This window comes from Apus apus, chromosome 1 (assembly GCF_020740795.1).
Source record: "Apus apus isolate bApuApu2 chromosome 1, bApuApu2.pri.cur, whole genome shotgun sequence".
In the NCBI taxonomy this organism is placed as follows: domain Eukaryota; kingdom Metazoa; phylum Chordata; class Aves; order Apodiformes; family Apodidae; genus Apus; species Apus apus.
The window spans coordinates 89,216,097-89,234,838 of NC_067282.1; the positions used below are offsets into that span (position 1 = coordinate 89,216,097).

At 35.2% G+C, this 18,742-nt stretch overlaps 1 protein-coding gene across 1 annotated transcript in view; it reads right to left on the reverse strand.

Annotated features, from left to right (window-relative positions):
- TMPRSS15 (transmembrane serine protease 15) overlaps positions 1-13,735 on the reverse strand; it is a 59,706-nt gene extending 45,971 nt beyond the window's left edge. The window contains exons 1-7 of the mRNA XM_051613703.1: positions 13,591-13,735; positions 11,373-11,503; positions 11,019-11,086; positions 8,813-8,854; positions 6,753-6,895; positions 4,997-5,041; positions 96-215 (exon numbers count right to left, since the gene is read on the reverse strand). Coding sequence (XP_051469663.1) covers positions 96-215; positions 4,997-5,041; positions 6,753-6,895; positions 8,813-8,854; positions 11,019-11,086; positions 11,373-11,503; positions 13,591-13,735 — 694 coding nt within the window. The remainder of the gene's footprint in view (positions 1-95; positions 216-4,996; positions 5,042-6,752; positions 6,896-8,812; positions 8,855-11,018; positions 11,087-11,372; positions 11,504-13,590) is intronic.
- Between the last annotated feature and the right edge of the window lie 5,007 nt (positions 13,736-18,742).

The following is an 18,742-nucleotide window of genomic DNA, read 5'->3' on the forward strand; positions in this document are numbered from 1 at the left end:
TTGGACTTCACCATGCAGTTTATTGCTTATTTAAAAACTACTGACAGGTTTAAGTATGTTTAAAAAGACTGATTTACAGGAATTTATATTCTTACCACATCTTTTTTCAGATTCATCTGAGCCATCTGGGCAGTCCAAGATTCCATCACAAAATAAATCTTTTCTAATGCAGGTTACACCATCATCACAAAGTTCAGCAGGTGGCAAACACTCAGCTGAAATAATAAGGACAACAGCAATAACAGCACAGCAGTAATGCAGTTTCACTACAAAGGAAAATTGATTTACTTCTGATTACTCTAGCACAAATAAAATCAACCATTTTATTGTGTTTTACAAAACTGCATTTTTACAAGCCTGGAATGAAATATCACATAGTAAAAAGATAAATTTGGACCAGGATAGAAGAAGGTCTCAGAAGTGACATATTTCTTGAAACTGAGCTTGAAGCAGGGCTGGCAGAAAATCTCCATAAAATCCCAATTTGTTCCCCTACCAACGTAAACTACTTTATGAAATATAATAAATGACATTTTTAATTTCTCATGCTTGAAAAACACGAGAAAACTGTACTTTGGTTTAAATAACAGTGAAAATTTCTGGTTTGAGTTTAATACAATTTAATTTAATTTCTTGAACTTCAGCACACCACAATGTTTCACTTCATCATGCTAAAGCATCTCATATTTTAACCAGCATATCCTGAAAATTTAAGTTTTAAGACTGGATTTCTAAATACCAGGAATATAAGAAACTCCATTATTTTCACATTTGCAAATTAAATACATAAATTAAGAGCAAATCTGTGCAAAAGAATACATGAGCAGATCCTTTAAATCATGGAATCTCACTATTAATATTTTCCTGGAGCATAAGTGTTCATCCACTGCAAAAATGCTCTCTTAGTTTATTGACAGTTTTGGTCTTAGACTTCTGTAGAATGTATGTAGGTCCTAATAAAGTGAACAAAAACATGCAGCCAAAGTAAGTTTCAAAGCTACTTTCAAAATTATTGAAGACACCATAAAATTATGTGGAAACTATTCACCTAGTACTATTCACACAGTTCCTTTTCTTTGCTTCAGTAAACACTTACTGGAATAAGTCAAAATTTCTTATGCAAGCAGGAAAAATATTAATTTGTATAACTGATCTTGCAGACTAACATATTTTTTTCTGATTTATGTTTTCATAAAACTCTTATTTCTGTAATTGGATTAATTAAATGCTTGTATGATATCATATTGGTTGATACCAGGATAAGGGGGAAAGACCAAAATTGGTTTGGATGTATAGCAGCATTTCAAAACACTAAACAAAACACTTTTTGTGTTAGCAAGGCAGACAGTGTAAAGCAAAAGAGCTGCCATTTTGCATCCGGTTGGTAAGAGAAGCAAACCCAACATATTTTAGTTGAGTGTTGGAGGTGACACAGTGCCAATGAAACCATGGCCACATGTGATCACAGGCAAAACTGCATTCTAGACTCAGAAAAGTAATCCAACCAATAATCTAGGAATAAGTTTTGCACAAGCTCAACATGCAAGAAAACATTGTTTATATACTACATGATCAATTCTGTTTTTATTCTTCAACTTAGAAAACTAAACAGCATTGCCACCTACTGGATAGGAAAAAAAACCCAACAATTTCTAGTAAAACATTTTGACTTATTTTTTAAACAGCAAATTGCTCTAAACTTCAATGTAAGTGCTACTCAGTTAAAAAGCGGCAGTAAATACATTTGACCCATTTGAAAATGCTTATAGATTTCATATGTGGTTCAGCATTTAATAAGGCTGGGAGAGGATTTCAAAGATCCAGGCAGCTTTGCTTTTCTAGGAGTCATGTGAGTGTTTGCTAACAGTTTTTTGTTTGGCTTTGGGGTTTTGTTGTTGTTGCTTTAAAAAAACTGCAATAATTAATTAAAAAATGAGTAGTCAGCATGAGTGTTAATAGATACATCAATGTATGCAATGCATATACCATTTTTGTAGAATGTATGGTCTTAGAAGTCCCTTCTCCTTGAAGCAGTCTCTTTAGTAAAATCAAAGGTAAAGCCGCATATCATGTATTTGTAGGAAAGAGCTGCAAGAACTGACCGATGTGAGAAAAGTCTATACACAGAGAGTGTAAAATCTAAGATCTCAGAATTTTTCATGTAGCCTCCCTGCTTCTTCCCATATGTAGTTACCTACCTGCAGGTGGTGAAGACTTCTTGTGGTGAGTTGTCCTGAACTTGGGCAAACACAACTCTACTTCTTTCTCTCTGGGAGCACCTCTGCAGTTGCTTGGGCAGAACTAACCAGCAGCTAGTCTGCTTTTTATATCTATGTTATTTGTTGTATACCCAAACCCCAGCTTAGGCAATACTATGTTAATGTCAGCTTGAGTGGCTTGATCCTGAAGGTCAAAGATCACAATAAAAATAAGAAAAATAATGTGGAACCAGACTGTATTTTAAATCTCATTCTTTAACTCTAGTCACATGCTTTTCAATCACTGCAAATTACTTTGGGGTTGTTTGGTGTTTTTCCCATTAAAATAACAGCAAAACTTTCTTGTCTGCCCCTGGTATGCAGAATTCTGACCTGCAGTTGGTGTCAGGGAGTTCGTCATTAGACTCATGGGATCTGTTGAAACAAGACAAGTTATGACAACTTTAATATTAGAACTAAAATGTATATGTACGTTTTTTGTTTGTTTGTGGTTTTGTTTTTAAAATAAATAACATTGCTCAACAACTCAATTATTGCAGTGTGAGGAGAGGAGTCTCAAACCTACCTAGTGTGTGTATATTTACATATAAGTATACATACATACTGTGTGTATACATATTTGCACATGAACAAATGCCTAAGAATAAAAGTAGATTTGTATTAGTGATAGTAAACTGCAAAATATTCTGGAAAAATGGAATGCTTATTTGTGGTTGTTCTACCACAGCTTCCACTTAGTGATGCTTTTAATAGCAATCATGGAGGATGTCCTCGGCATTTCCAGATCCCAATTTTTTAACTTTTTTTTTTTTTCCTCTTTGAATTTGCATTAGCATTCTTGCTTTTGACATTAAAACTCATATATGTGAGCAGTGTAACGATGACCTCAGCTGAAAAAGATCATGTCACTACAGTTAATAGATTCTGTCCCTTAACTTACAAGAAGAGCCACAAGGAATAAGAAGAGCCAGAGATGTAGTAAGGCCTTCTCTATATTTTGTCATCTATCAGTTTCACTGGCAGAAGTTGCTGAACACAGGCCTTCAAAAGCCTACTTTCTGTAGATGTTTCTGCTCTCCCAGACCTACCAGTGCACAAACTTGCATGAGAACTTCCTAATGAGTTTCTATTATAGCATGCTGATTTAGCACACACTATTTAAACTAAGTTAGGCCATTTTGTGTTAAATGGATTATAGAGCATTCTGTACCAGCAAAGTTAAGGACACAGTTCCTCTGGCAGAGAGAGAGAGCCCAGCAGAAGGTACAGGAAGGGTGCAGCTGGATGGACTGTTCACACACAGCTACATTCAGTGAAGGAAGCTTCACTCATAGTTTCACAGTGCTTTGCAAAGTGTTATATATGTGCATATCTACCTACATATCTGTCTATATATTTTCTAAAGGATGTCTATTTTGGAAGAAAACATTCAAAGACCAAAAACATGGATGCATGCATGAGCAAGCAATTTTTAAAAAGTAATTATCAGGAAGCTATGCCTTGATGACTGCTCAAAAAAGATTTGGGTTGTTACAGGCACCTACAGAAGTGCACACATAAGTTGACAGCAACAGCCATGAAAGCAAAAGCACAGGACAGTGACAGAGACATCAGTGGTATAAGCACAAATCAGAATTGGTCAATTACTCCGTGATCTCACTAAAGTGACACTTGAGACAGATAAGAATGGTTTTAGGGTCAACGGAGTCACAATCCAAACATTCAGAAGATATAAACCAGCCATATATGGTAAAACTTGAGTATACTGAAAAAGAGCAAGGAAGCAGACAGTGTTAGCAGACATACAAAAATTACTTCAAGCAGACCCAAGAAAAAAGCCAATGAACCTTATTCTCACTCCAGTCTGGGGTGCTGACAACATCCATCTCCCTTCCCCCTTCCTCTGGCACCTCCCCTCCACCTCCCAACTTATTCTTGAAGATGATTAGCAACACTGAACTTAGAACTCAGGGAAGCATTGAGATAGAACACCAGAGGAATGGATAGATAGGAGAAAATTTGTGTGTTAGCAGTTTTAACTGCATCATTAAGAATAAGCTGCAGCAATTGTACCCTTTGGACTATACACATTAGTAGGCCTGTAACTAGACTAATAATAACTCTTCCGTTGTTATAGCTGTAATTAGACTACCAATAAATACTTGGCTCCTATATTCATAGCTGCATTTCTTTATCTCATATAAATTGCACAGAGCTCCTGGTCTGGAATTTGTATGTGACAATTTCTATGCAGTTTGCAATCAACAACTCTACCTGCACCTAGTGCTACAGAATACCTACTATGTATTATTCACCTGTCTGACTGACTTTTGGCAGGTTTATACTCTGTGAATTTGTAAGACCAAGGAGTTCTGTCTGCTTCATACTCTATTGTTGTAAGTTTTCCAGTGATATTGGAAGGAAAATCTATCCATCAACATTGTTCAGTGCACTGGTAACCACAGCATCAGAGCAGGACTCCCCAGCCTCATATACCTACCTAAATCTGTATCATCTTTAGCTTGTGACTGATGGAGACTCAGCTTTTGTTTTGATCCACTAATTCATCTCTTAGAGCTTTTTTTACAGACTTCAGGTGACTACTTTCTCAAATAATCAGAAACACTGAAGGATGTCTAGATACCACTGGATGGATCCTAGCAGTCAAGTCCTAAATACAGTCAAGGCAGCTTTCCTAAGTTGTATCAGCTGAAGTCTTATGTTTCCTCATGCTGTATTGATAACAAAAAATAATTTCTGTTTTATAAGGGACTGACCTGATGAAGTTAAAGGCATCATTGTAGTAAGATTTTCAGCAGGTACTGGAAGAAAGAAAGTTCATTATAAACTCCTTTAATAGCACAGTATCTAGCTTTATATACAACTCAAAGAAAGGTTAAAAACCAAAACAAAATAATTGTGACTATTTCTCTTTGAATCACTAGCAGTTTCCCACTTCCCTCCTTTTGACCATCTAACCCTTTTCTCAAACTCTATGATCTTCCTAAGGAGGAAAGGTCTATCTCCTTTTCAGTCCCTATTTATTGTCTTGCATATAAAGTGTCTTCATCTAGGAAATCTCAGTCTTGACACTTCTTGTATTCTGGAGATTTTCACAGCACCTATGTCTTATAGAACAGTGTAGAGATCAGATTAATGAGATAAAATTAACCTGGGATAATTTGCAAGAAAGGAATGTACTTTTAATCACTATGAAAATTGATTTAAATCAAGTCACACCTGTGTTGTAGTTCACTCTCTCTCTGAAGTAGGAATAAGGCTTCTCTTGCAAAATATACTGAGATATAGGGTGCAAAAGTGCCATATATGATCACAATTGTTGATTAGTTAGAGTTGTTATTTTATTGAAGCATTCCTGATGGAATAGACAGATGATATCTTATGTGAAAGAGTTATTTTAATGATCCACAGCAAGAAAAGTTTGACTACTACAAAGTTCATCAGTGGGTATACAAACTTTTAAAAAGCTCTTAATAATTTTCTTTGGTGGCATTTTTTAAGTATAATTAGCAATCACTCCTCACATTGATGTGCAGTTATTTAGAACAACTTCTCATATATGGTGCAAATAGTAAAGAGAGGTAAAGATGTCAAAAATCTGAATTTAGCCTTTGAATCTCTGAATTACTTAGCAAAAAATCCATCTTTTAGAATAGAGTAAGAGACATTGCACACCAGATGTCCCACTCCCTTAAAGCAATCAGTTGCTACTTAATATTATCTCCAGCAGGTCTTCAAATGTCAGCTAATCAGCTTCCACTTCAGAGGATTCAAATTACTTTTTATCCTTGTCCCCACTGGAGGTTTGTTTTGAAGCTTATTGAGATAAAAACAAGGATTCCCATTGATCTTGTTCTGCTTCCATGTAGGCTTTGATAAATTTTCTAGTGTTTAAATAAAGTCAATATATTTGTACATTTGCAGAATTCATAGCTACCTAGTCTTTAAAGCTATATTCCTTAATTTTTTTTTTTTATTAATTTTTTTTTTTTTTTAATTTACCTAAGCTATGAAGTCTGAAGTTAGTTTCTTGGGGGTACTTCTCCTAAAGCCCACACTACGTATTGAGTTTGTTGCTCTAACTAACATATTTTCAATAAATGAGTCTTCACTCACTGTAAGGCTGAGCTCTTTTCCTTACTTTTTAGCAAAACAAAATGATAATTGTATTTACTTATGAAACAACACAGCTGGGTCTTAATTGCTTTAATTTGAGGGATTAAAAAAATGAATAATATTATGCTACATAAAAGAGATTAAATTCAGTAATTTTCACTGGGAAATCACTACCTTGTCCCTTACTCCTTCCTTAGTGAACATAAATAATTCTGACTCATTCTTTCAGGTTGAGAAGGTTGTAAACATTTCTTACTGAAAGTTCTGCAATGGGGAAGGAGGGCAGCCATCAGCATAAGTAACAATCCCTTTTCCTGTTTGCCAGCCATAGTTTATACTCATGCCACCCATAGTTCTCCAGGATTTATACAGAGAAAAAATGCTTACTATCATTACCTGTGATTTGTATGCTGTTCACATCAATTTTCAAAGTCTGGGTAAGATAAGTTTCATTTGTATTTATACCCAAAACCAGCTCATTTTTTACTTTCTCAACTGCTACCATCTGGGTAAAATAAACGTTGAAGTTCACAACAACACTAGCAATACAAAACAGAGAAGGTGATTAGTTATGCAAGCTAAAAAGCTGATATATGACATATCATCTAGACAATGTGTTCCGTTCCAACACAAGTTCCGTTTGTAAAGTCAGAGTATCTTGAAGTGTTGGCTGGCAAATATGACACATAAAGAAACTCCTCTTAATTATCAGGTAAATTGAAACCTTGGAGAAATACCTTTTTTCCTCCTATTTTTATTGTGGAAAAACCCAAAGCAACATTCATATAAATGGAGCTGAATTTCAGCAAACTGAAGGAGAAGTAGGTATAGAGTTATTCTTCAAGGCCTTCTAGTTTAAGCATTAAAAAATTAATGGTGAACCTTGAAGTGAAAATTATACACTATATTCATATTACAAAAACAATACAAAATAATAACTTCTATAAAGCAACCATCATCTGTGGATTCTACATCTGTGAGGCTCTGCTTTGTGACTGCCTGGATTCTCATAAAGGAACTGTAATGGCTGAAAACACAGTTATTTTTAAATTAGTGGTTAAATTACATTTAACTTGTATGGGGTCTGAATTTTATCCAGTGTCGTCTGCTTTCTCCTGTGTTTTCTAGAAACGATTATTATGTTTTATATTTATAGCTAGATTAGGGTACTGTCAAAGTATGATGCTGGCTGAAGTTTTTATCCATTTACTTAAATTTATGTGTAAAATTTTTATTCTTCAGCATTTATACAACCCAGTTGCGACTGACTCAGCAGTGCTTTTTTGTAAGGGTTGATTTATCCTGCCATTTTGCTGAGCATAGTTTACAGTCTGCAATATATGGAAAAACTCTCCTCTTCAATTTCTTACATGTTTCTGATAACCTCTAGGCCATGCTGAGCAAACAAAAGCTTTTCTTGCTATCCTTCTGACTCAGTACAGTTTCAAGGGTGAAATAACAAGGATATTGCCCAAAGGGGTAAACAATTTTTAAATTAAAAGAGTCAACTAGAAAATAATTTCTGACTCAAAGTAGTATTTCAAGTATTATTTCAAAGCAGACATGAAGACAGACCCTTACTGATGTATTAAAAACCAGGTCAAATCAAATTCTGCTGATTGGATTTACCTTACAAGGACAAAACCCTGGAAATTACCCATTCCTACCACTGTGTATTCCATTTCCCTTGATGTTATAAAATCCTTCATAAAGTGATCATACTCCAAGTTTCTAGCTAATTATATTTATGCTTTCACTATTCCAAAAAAAATATTGCTCTAATTCCACTCTGCTCCCCATTTTCAACATACGTGAATTCGCGGTTATCTAATATAAACTTTTCTTTTGCAATCATGGTCATTCAACTGAACTCTTTTCTCTTTTTCTGCGCTTAATTTATTTACAGAAAACATGCATGTCACAAGAAAAACTGGTATTGCAGAGTCACCCACTTGCATCATCTGTTGTTAATGTTCACTTTTATTTAATTTTGTGGTCTCACCTATAAGATGACTAATTATATAATTAATTTCTTAGGGTCTTGTAGTTCTTCTAGAGTCTTAATCTTTTATGCTCTTTTTTGCTCTTGCCTATTATACTGTGTCATGAGACTTTTCTTTAAGCTGAAGTTACTAATGATAATGTGAGATCTACCCTTCAGTCTAGGCCGCTTTCCACTGCAAGCTCAGCACAAACTTATTATGTGTCCTTACCTTTCCCATTTTTATTTCTAAGTTGACAGCCTCAAAGACTATTACTTTTTTTTTTTTTTTTTAACCTTAAAAGATATTTTTGGATGAAAGATATGTCTTGAAACTTCAAATGCTGTTTAGTGAGCCTTATCCAATCTCTAAAGTTCTATTTTTTCATCTAATTACTGTCCACAGAACTTTCAAAATTAATAGTATCATAGTGTCTTACTCAAATTTTAAGTAAACTTTGTCATGTGCAATTACCCAGTCTCTGAATTGAATCTTTGACGATTGTCTTCAGATTTCCTGTAGGAAAAAAAAAAAAAAACAAACACGACAATAAAATAAAACACAACATAAGAGCATATGGTTCCCCTTGACTTTATAATGATGTGGATAGGATGGAAGCATGTTCTGAAACTGTTTAATAATGGGACATAACATTAGATTTGTTTTGCTGAACCAGGACCTGATTCTGCAGAACAGCAAAGACAGAATTAACACTGCAGACCTCATTGCACTGACTAGTTTTTGCCAGCTGGCCTTCAGTAGGACAATCAACATCATATGGTATTGAAAAATGAGGCCAAACAAACTTTAATAAATGAAAAAGATTTTACTGTACCTATTTTACAGACTCTTTGGAAGACACAGGGTACAGCTGTACCTGGTGTCCAATGACAGCTTCACTAGCTAACACCCTAAGGAATATGAGTAAAGTACATCCATGTCCATATGGACATATGGGCCCACTTCCATTCATCCATTTTAAGCCAGCAGATCTCTAATCTGAACTTTATTCTAGATGGCAATGGCCAACAACCCTGCAAACACAGTACAACTAATAAGCCTCCGGGGGAAAAAAAAAAAAAGCGCAATTATTTAAAATATAGAAATCTTGTTAATTGGTCTTACGACTTAGCCTTACTGCTTTGATCAAGGCATGAGCATACAGGAGTTTGAGAAGGGAGCCTGCCCAAAGACAAACATTGTTGTCAAACTTCCCACAGCAACATCTGGAAGATGCAAGATGTGAAAGGAACCACAAATTCAGAGAATCACAGAATCCTAGGAGTTGGAAGGAACCTTGAAAGATCATCCAGTCCAACCCCCCTGCCAGAGCAGGATCACCTAGAGTACATCACACAGGAACTCGTGCAGGTGGGTTTTGAATTTCTCCAGAGAAGGAAACTCCACAACCTCTCTGGGCAACCTGTTCCAGGGCTCTCTCTTTCTCACAGTAAAGAAGTTTTTCCTCACATTTACGTGGAACCTCCTGTGTTCCAGTTTGCACCCGTTGCCCCTTGTCCTATCACTAGACATCACTGAAAAAAGCCTGGCTCTGTCCTCCAGACACTCTTAACATATTTGTAAACATTGATGAGGTCGCCTCTCAGTCTTCTCCAAGCTAAAGAGACACAGCTTCCTCAGCCTTTCCTCATAAGGCATATGTTCCACTTCCTTTCTCATCTTTGTGGCTCTGCCCTGGACTCTTTCAAGCAGTTCCTTGTCCTTCTTGAACTGAGGGGCCCAGAACTGGACACAATATTCCAGATGCTGCCTCACCAAGGCAGAATAGAGGGGGAGGACAACCTCCCTTGACCTACTAACCACACCCTTTCTAATACACCCCAGTATGCCATTGGCCTTCTTGGCCACAAGGGCACATTGCTGGCTCATGGTCATCTTCCTGTCCACCAGGACCCCCAGGTCCCTTTCTCCTACACTGCTCTCCAGCAGGTCAGCTCCCAACCTGTACTGGTACATGGGGTTGTTCTTCCCCAGATACAAGACTCTACACTTGCCCTTGTTGAATTTCACCAAGTTTTTCCCTGCCCAACTCTCCAGCCTGTCCAGGACTCGCTGAAGGGCAGCACAGCCTTCTGGTGTGTCAGCCGCTCCTCCCAGTTTAGTGTCGTCAGCAAACTTGCTAAGGTCACACATTCTGTTCCCTCATCCAGGTCGTTGATGAAAGTATTGAATAGTACTGGACACAGTACTGACCCTTGAGGGACTCCACTAGTCACAGACCTCCAACTAGATTCTGTCCCATTGACCACAACTCTCTGACTTCTTCCTTTGAATCAGTTCACAGTCCACTTCACTACCTGATCATGCAGACCACACTTTCTCAGTTCAGTTATGAGGATGCTGCAGGAGACGGTGTCAAATGCTTTATTGAAATCAAGACAAACCACATCTATTGCACTTTCATAATCTATCTACCTAGTTACATCCTCATAGAAGTCTATCAGGTTATATATAATATAGGATATATATATATATATTTAGGATATATATATAATATAGGATATACAAATATATGTAGCCCACATATAGGATGTATAGAATAATATAGGATGCTCCCAAGGATCTCTTCAAAAACCATGACTTGGTAAACACTCCTGACAGAAGTAACTGTGAGAACTTTTTACATTTATTTGCAAAGCTAAGTCAAAACTGTACCTACTTGAAATGGGAAATTCCACATCTCCGGTATTCATTTTTCAGATGGCTTGCTTGAAAGACTTTTTCTATCTATATGGAAAAGAGAAAACTTGAACCAATACAGTGATTAGAAGCACACCCAATGACACACTGCATTCATGGTTTTAATACTTAATAGATTTCCTTCCCAAATCTCGACTACAGAAACAAACTTTATTGATTTTCACAAGTAAGGAAAATATTGTGCCTTACTAGGTTTGGGACCCGAAATATCTCTTTTTGGAGAAAGAGAAAAGTCATCAACACAATGTCATGCTAGGGAATTAATATACCTACTACATGTTCTTGAATTAGGCAGAGACCAATAGGTTCTTACCAATTTTTCAACATCAAAGGCAAGGACTTTGAACTCAGCTGATGATCTGTTTTTCAAAGCAGGAGAGAATGATGTCTCAGAGAGTATTTTAAATGTTCCCACGTAGCCATGAGTATTCACATCTGCTTCATCTAGATAATTAAAAATAAAATTCAGTGTATTGAAATACATAGAAATAACTGTGAAACATTGCATTATATTTTATTCAACACAGGTCATCAAAACAATAGCTTTCCATATAATTTTGTAGTCAGATATATTTTGGCTAGTACCAATTTTTTTTTAAAAAGTGATAGACATTTTTCCATGTTTGCAATGGTTACAACTGTAAACATATTTTTCTGAATACTATATTTCCTTGATTCTCATTACTTTTAATTCTCTTAAATGCTGTTTTCCAGAAGCACTGTGAATGGATAAAGATTACATTGGCACGTGCAGTTATGTCTAACAAAGGGACAAAAATACTTGGAAAGAATGATAGTGAATTATGGGATGTTTTTAACCTGGATTAAAAATATTAATAATTACTATTTCACACTTTCTGTATTAAATGCTGTGCATTTTTTATATGAATGTATGCTGGGTTTGATGATGGCACTGGAAACACTAGTGTCAGAGTAGTTAAACTGGTTTTGATCTGACCTTTCTTACCAATACGTACATTAAATTCTGGAAGGATTTATGAGGAAACTAATAACTAGTACTTACTGTAAATTTAATTTTGATTTTTAGTATGTTACAGCATATAAGGTATGCATAAAGCAATTCATTATACATTAAAAATATTTTCACTCTATAACACACTAGAAATTTTCAGATAAGACCTGATGTTGATTGATTGGTTCAAAATTTCTCTTTCTTACCAGTTACAGTACCAGTGGTATTTTTAGGTTGAGTTAGAAAGCTAACATTAACATCCAAAACAAGTTTTATCACAAAAGCAGATAACTAAGAAATACCATATTAAATAGATTGTGATGGAAGGCATAGCCTAGTGACAATATGCTACAATCACCTAGTAACAGCAGATCACTTTGAGCTTCTTTGACGGCCATTTATACTTACAACAATTGCAAAACTGTTTAAACAAACATTTCTAAGTAGCAAAGGTCTTTTTTTTGTAATGTTTGTCAAATCTGATTTGAAAAAAAAATTTTATAATTATTATCCATACATGATTAAATTCTTGCTGTTCATCTTCTAAAACCCAAGCAATTAATTTAAAGCCTGTTTCCATCTAGATGCCATGATATATCATCATTGTCATTAACCTGATTTTACTTTACTGGAATGTGATAACAGTCTGGTAAGAGGGGAAGAAAGTCAGTAGGGACAACAAGTTTTAAAATCTGGAATTAAAAGCAATAGCAACTAAAGGAATAAACATGATTATTCTGATTTTATTTTTTTTTTTTAATATGGCTTACAGCAGTTTTATTCTTCATGTGTTTCAGTATTAAATAGCATGGACTTTTGGTTAGTAAAGGCAACAAAAACTTCAATGCATCAGAATTATGTGTTCAGCTACAAAAGACACTGGAATGAAAATGTTTATTTCTTGAATCTTTTGCTTATCCTGTTTCCTTCGCCTCATTTCAAAACATTTTTAAATTTAGTTTACTTTGAGTACCAGTAGCTTGATTCTATCACATTCTGAGCATTGGCTAAATACGAAGAATTACTTTACCTTAATTTTACATAGGGTTGGGAGATGACTGTCTAATGTAGGACGTCTCTCACACCAATAAATTACTTCAAAATATATTTTATAGAATTGGAAAGATTCCAAGAGATGTAGAACACCTAAGGTCCCCCACAGACTCCACTGGATTATCAGTGTCTCTCTGAGTCAAACCTCATACATGGAGAAAAAAAGCAAAAATTCACAATTTACCATATTACCATCTCTAGTTGATGAATACAATTGAGTAACCAAAATTTTGTAGCTCAGATTGCATTTGAGGGACCTCTCCCAAAGTCTAAACAATTAAAATTATTTTATGGTCCTTCAGGGCGTGCTTTGAGTTGTTCTATTTTTGCCTACTTTATGCACATCAATTTCTAGGTGAGGAGGAAAATATTAAAAAAATCCCCACTCATCACCCTCCCAGCATTAAAAACATAACATGAAATACTATAATTAGAGTGACAACACCACTGGCTTTGAAGTCTGAATGTCTACTGAAAAACTCATGAAGAGGTTAAAGGCACTTACCTCGTTCTAACTTCTGGATTGATAACCATGAAAGTATGACCAGCCCAAAAGAAACACACACAAAAACTGCAAGCAGAGAAGCAAACATAATTTCATAGCAACTAAGAGGTACATATTTCTTATCAGATAATGTTCTCAGCTTCATTTCTGTCTTGAATGCTTGTATGAATTAAGGACTGACAAAAGACACAATCTGCATAGGAGGGTAATAATCCACATGAACAGATATTTATAGGAGATGCTTGTAAATTAATTACACCATAAAACTTCATTAACATAGGTTTTTACAGCTTTCCCGAACAATCATATTCATGCACAAGATATGTAAATATGAAGAAAAGAAATCTCTTCAGAAGTAAAGCATGAGCTTTTCTTTCCTATTTTCTCCCCCTGTCCTGATGAGGAAAAGGGAGTGATGAAGGGGCTGAGTGGGCATCTGGCAGTCAGCCAAGATTAATCCACTGCAGTCGTTCATGCTGCATGAAACAATCCTAGTTTATTCCTGTCTTATTCCTAATCAGACATTTTCTTTTACAAATCTGAGGAGTTTTGTGCAGATAGACTTTGGATTCCTCTCTCAAATTTTGCATAATGTAACTATTTGTATTACTGACATTGTATAACACTAGTAAAAGTTAAACACTATTACCCAATGTTGTAACTGAATTTTAAATTCTGGGTTTATGCCCTAATGGTGAAGTGATTAACTGGAGAAAAAGCAGAAGTCCTAGGCATTTACAGTCAGTTCTTTTAACATGACCTTGTATGTGATAGCCAAGTTGTATATGCACTCACATACATTGATTACAGTCTGGCTGAGGATGTAACCTAGAACGGATAGTCTCCAATTGGAGTTATGACTCCTGAAAAGGAGCTCAATTGCTAAACAATACTGGCTGGCAAAAAGGCCTCGTAGCAATAATCAGTAGGTTAGCTCTGGACATTGAACTGATGATAATTAAGAGTGAGCTTTTTTGGTTTTTGGTAACATACTATAGCCTGTACTACTGTGAGCTGGCTTATTAAGAATGTAAGAACTTATAATTTCACATATTCATTTGTAAATCTTCAAAATGAGTAGGGCCAAAGCTAACTCACTGTTAATCATGAATAGTAGAAGCAGAATTGTTTATGCTGGAAGGGACCTATGAGGGCCATCTGGTCCAACTTTCTCCCCAAGCCAAGGTTAAGAGAAATTAGATCAGGCTGTTCAGGGCCCTATCCAGGGAAGGTCTGAATACCTCAGATTCAGGACTTTGCACTTGTTGAACTTGGTTGAACTTTGTGAAGCTTATGTCAGGCCATTTCTATGTCCTTAATGACAAGTACATGCTGTAACTGCAAACTTCCCTCTAGCCATTGACTCCACTTGCTTCTTCTCTTTTATTCCTCATTTAGTTACTTCCTGTTAATTCTCTTTCTACAACCTTAACTCTATATTTTTTTTTAGACTGTATTTTTAAGGTTTAATTTTCAGTTCCATTTCCTCTATAGAATATAGGACTCTTGAAAGTTTGATTTATCTGGTTTACTACAAGACTAAACTGATGAAATGGTGTGATCCATCCAGGAAAAGAATAAGCATGAACTGATTTTACTACCAAATTAGAGGGAATGTCCATCTATTGCAATTTGTGAGTATTCACAGGTCATGAACAGCCTGCTGCACAGAAATTATTCACTGGAGAAAGTAATATAAAATTAAAAATAGTAAGCTAGATTATTCAATTCTATTGGCAAACAATTTGCAAAAAGGAAACTAATGAAATCAGTTGAATGGTATTTTCTAAGCTCTAGTTGTATGATACTACCTGTGAACTGTATGACAAAATAATTATACCATGATTTAAAAATAGCTTAAATGGTACAAATGTAAAGACCCTTTATTAATTTGTTCAAAACCAGAGAAATAGAACAACTTATTTAAGTATTTATAATTGATAACTTTTAAACTATTGCTACAGTCATACCAGTGGAATATGAGATTATATATTTTTTAAAGAAATAAGTCTTTACCATCATAGAAACCTAACAGATTCACAGTTCAGTTCATTTGTGTTGATTCACATCTGCAGCTCCATAGGTTTTATAGCCTTAATGAGCTGCTTTTATTTTCTTCTCTCATCAGTCTCCAGCACTGGGTGAGAAGACTGCTGACACAGAAAGGAGGTGATGTTGTGCTCATATAATTTCTCTAATACTCAATCTATCACAATCATGCTTAAACCCTGATATTCCATTAATAGCTAGCTAGATGCAAAAAAATGGTTTGGTTACCTACACAGACTTGCCTTCCCTATAAAAATGAAAATCAGCTTTCTTATGGCAGCTGTTTTCAGATGTGACAAAGTGATTTGTCTCTTTTGCCATTGAGATTTCCATAGAGGGAGGTAGAAAACCAAGTCAATGATCAGGCAGTAAAAGTTCAGAAACAGACAATGAACTTATTTTTGCTATTAGATCATAAAGAGAAGTTTAAAAGGGAGTTCATACAGAAGAACAACTTCTCAGTAACCATATTTAAAAAGTCCAAACATTGAATATTTATTACCTTTAACTCTTCCAACTGCATGTATTGAGGATAAGGAAGAAATGTGGTAGTGATTAGCCAGCTGTTAAACTTTATATGCAACGAAAAATATGGAGCATATTTACTAATCAAGTTATCAGAATTTTTATTAGTTAAAATATATGACTTTGTTTAATCCATTATTTAGGATTGCATGGTTAAGAGTGGCATAATATACATTGCTATTGTGTTACTCTCTCTTCAAACATTTTCTCATGCATCTTCAACTCAGCAAGGCATAACCTGGCAGAGGAGTCACGATTTAGCAGAGGACTACATAGTCTTTATGTACACCCTATTTTCACCTATTTTCATTTTGTGTTATAAACACAAAAATGTTGAACAAATTTGCAAAGACCTGCATTTTAGTCAAGTGAAAGGTATGAAGGAACCATGTCTCCTTTTTTCCTCTCAAAGTCATACAGTTTGAACTAATAAAAAAACAACCAACCAACAAAACCATTTCAAAATGAAAACAAAAAAAAAAACCTGGTTTCAGGGTCATGTAACAAGTATAACTGCTGAGATGCTTAAGTAACATAGGTCTCCATTAGGCTAAGGTATGTCAAAGATGGAGAGACAGAGAAAGGAACCGGACACTGATAACAATTGTTGAAAATTCTGAGTTGATGTCTTTTATGTTTCATCACATTGGAAGGTTTATTGGTGGTGGGAAGATCTGCTCATGGAGTTATCTGAGAAGGGTGTTTTCTCTAAGACACAACCAAGAACTTCCATATACACACCTGACAAGAAATAAGCCTCCTGGGGGTAATTGCTAGACAGATGGGATAGGCAATGTGCAAAACAGTACAGTAATGGTTATCTGAATGCAATTAAGCAACTAACACATTTATTTTATATGGAAGATCATACATAAAGTCTGACAAAGGATTCTGAGGAATTTTAGATTCTTATCACATGAGCTAATATTTATGCTATTTTGTGCATTCTGAATTCAATTAAATTCTGACTTGCAAGAAGCCTGTAACAGCATATAACAAAAAGGAAAGGGAAAAAACCTAACCAAAACAAAAACATAACCCCTGCATTTATTAAAAAATATCTTTCCCAAAATTTGGAGGAAGATTTTTTTTTTTTTAAAGGCAGCAACAACAACAAAACCCCATGAAAAAACCCCAACCAAAACAACTAAATCCCACCAAACTACCCAGCACCAAACACAAAACTATAAGGTCCCTTGTTTAAGCACATCCAGAAAGATTCTGTAGGACAGCACTGAGGTTCCTTTCCAGATCCATCAACACTTTGTCTGAATTTTGGTAGCTTCAGCTTAATATTAACTTTTCCAGCTTTTCCCAACAGAGAATGAGAAAATCCTATTTTAAGTCAGAATCAGAGAGTTGTGTTCCTCATGAATTATAATAAAAAGTGGGGCAAATCAAGAGTATCTAGAAAGGAAAACTGTGATGAATCCAGTTTACTTCAGCAGAAGTGATCACAGAGCAAGCAGCTAGCACTGAGAGTAAAGGAAGACTTTCACCTAACTTTAGAGATCCAAAATAATTTTCTTCTGGAGGCAGTCAATCCTTCACTGACAAAAGAAACATCATAAATAAATACTTTATAATAAATTTTTAATTTTTTGGTAGTTAAAATTGTGTGAGCAGAGTATACTATCATGCCTTCCATTCAGAAAATGAGTTCTAATCATATTGAATTAGTTAGCTATTTTTGCACCTCTAGATTCATGTGCTTCCTTATATTCACACCTGTTATTAAGAGCAAAAATGCCTGGATCATGGAAACAAATGAAAGATAATAGCAATTAATAAATAAGACGCTAGTCAGTAGAGGCTGACAACAGAAGAAACAGAAAATAGCATGAAATGCTATCGAGTAATGAAAAGAGCATGCCAATACAAAGTTCTCTGTGACAAGTGAATAGGATGAAGCAAGAGCACATATGACACACATGGGAAAGCCTTAACTGACATATTGGAATGGGTTCATAGCGATGAGTAATGGTCCATGGTTGAAATGGATAAGGAAAGCAGAAACGCTAATGTGTAATACTGCATCATGTTAGGAATTAGTAGCTTAATAAATTTTTGTGTAAAACCTTCCATGCAGAGTAAATAAATTCCATATGCTTTGCTTCTTTTTGTGTGTGTGTGTAAATAAAATCAGACAGATGTAATATGTTTTGGGGCAAAATACAAAATAAGAAGGGAACAGTTGTTTTTTAAAGTCAACATGAAATGTGGGGGAAAAAAAAAAAAGTTAAAAGCTGACCAAATGGCAATGCTGCCATAAATCAGAACTTTAAAAATCCCCTAAAGATGAGACCAGTATTTCAGTTTTCATACAATATTATTTCCCTCATGGGAAGGGAGGGACAGGGAATGGGAAGGGGATGCTTCAGTATAATTCTACCAGAAAGAATTCTGGAGTTTGCAAATATATAAACATTTTATCTTGTATTTATCTAGCTTGGTTTTGCTATACAGATATGCAAGAGTTTCAACATTTCCAGGTAACACATAAATAAAATATTTAAATACAAATGTCAAAACACTGTAATCACTATGATGGCTATAAGCCTCCTATTTTTTTCCAACT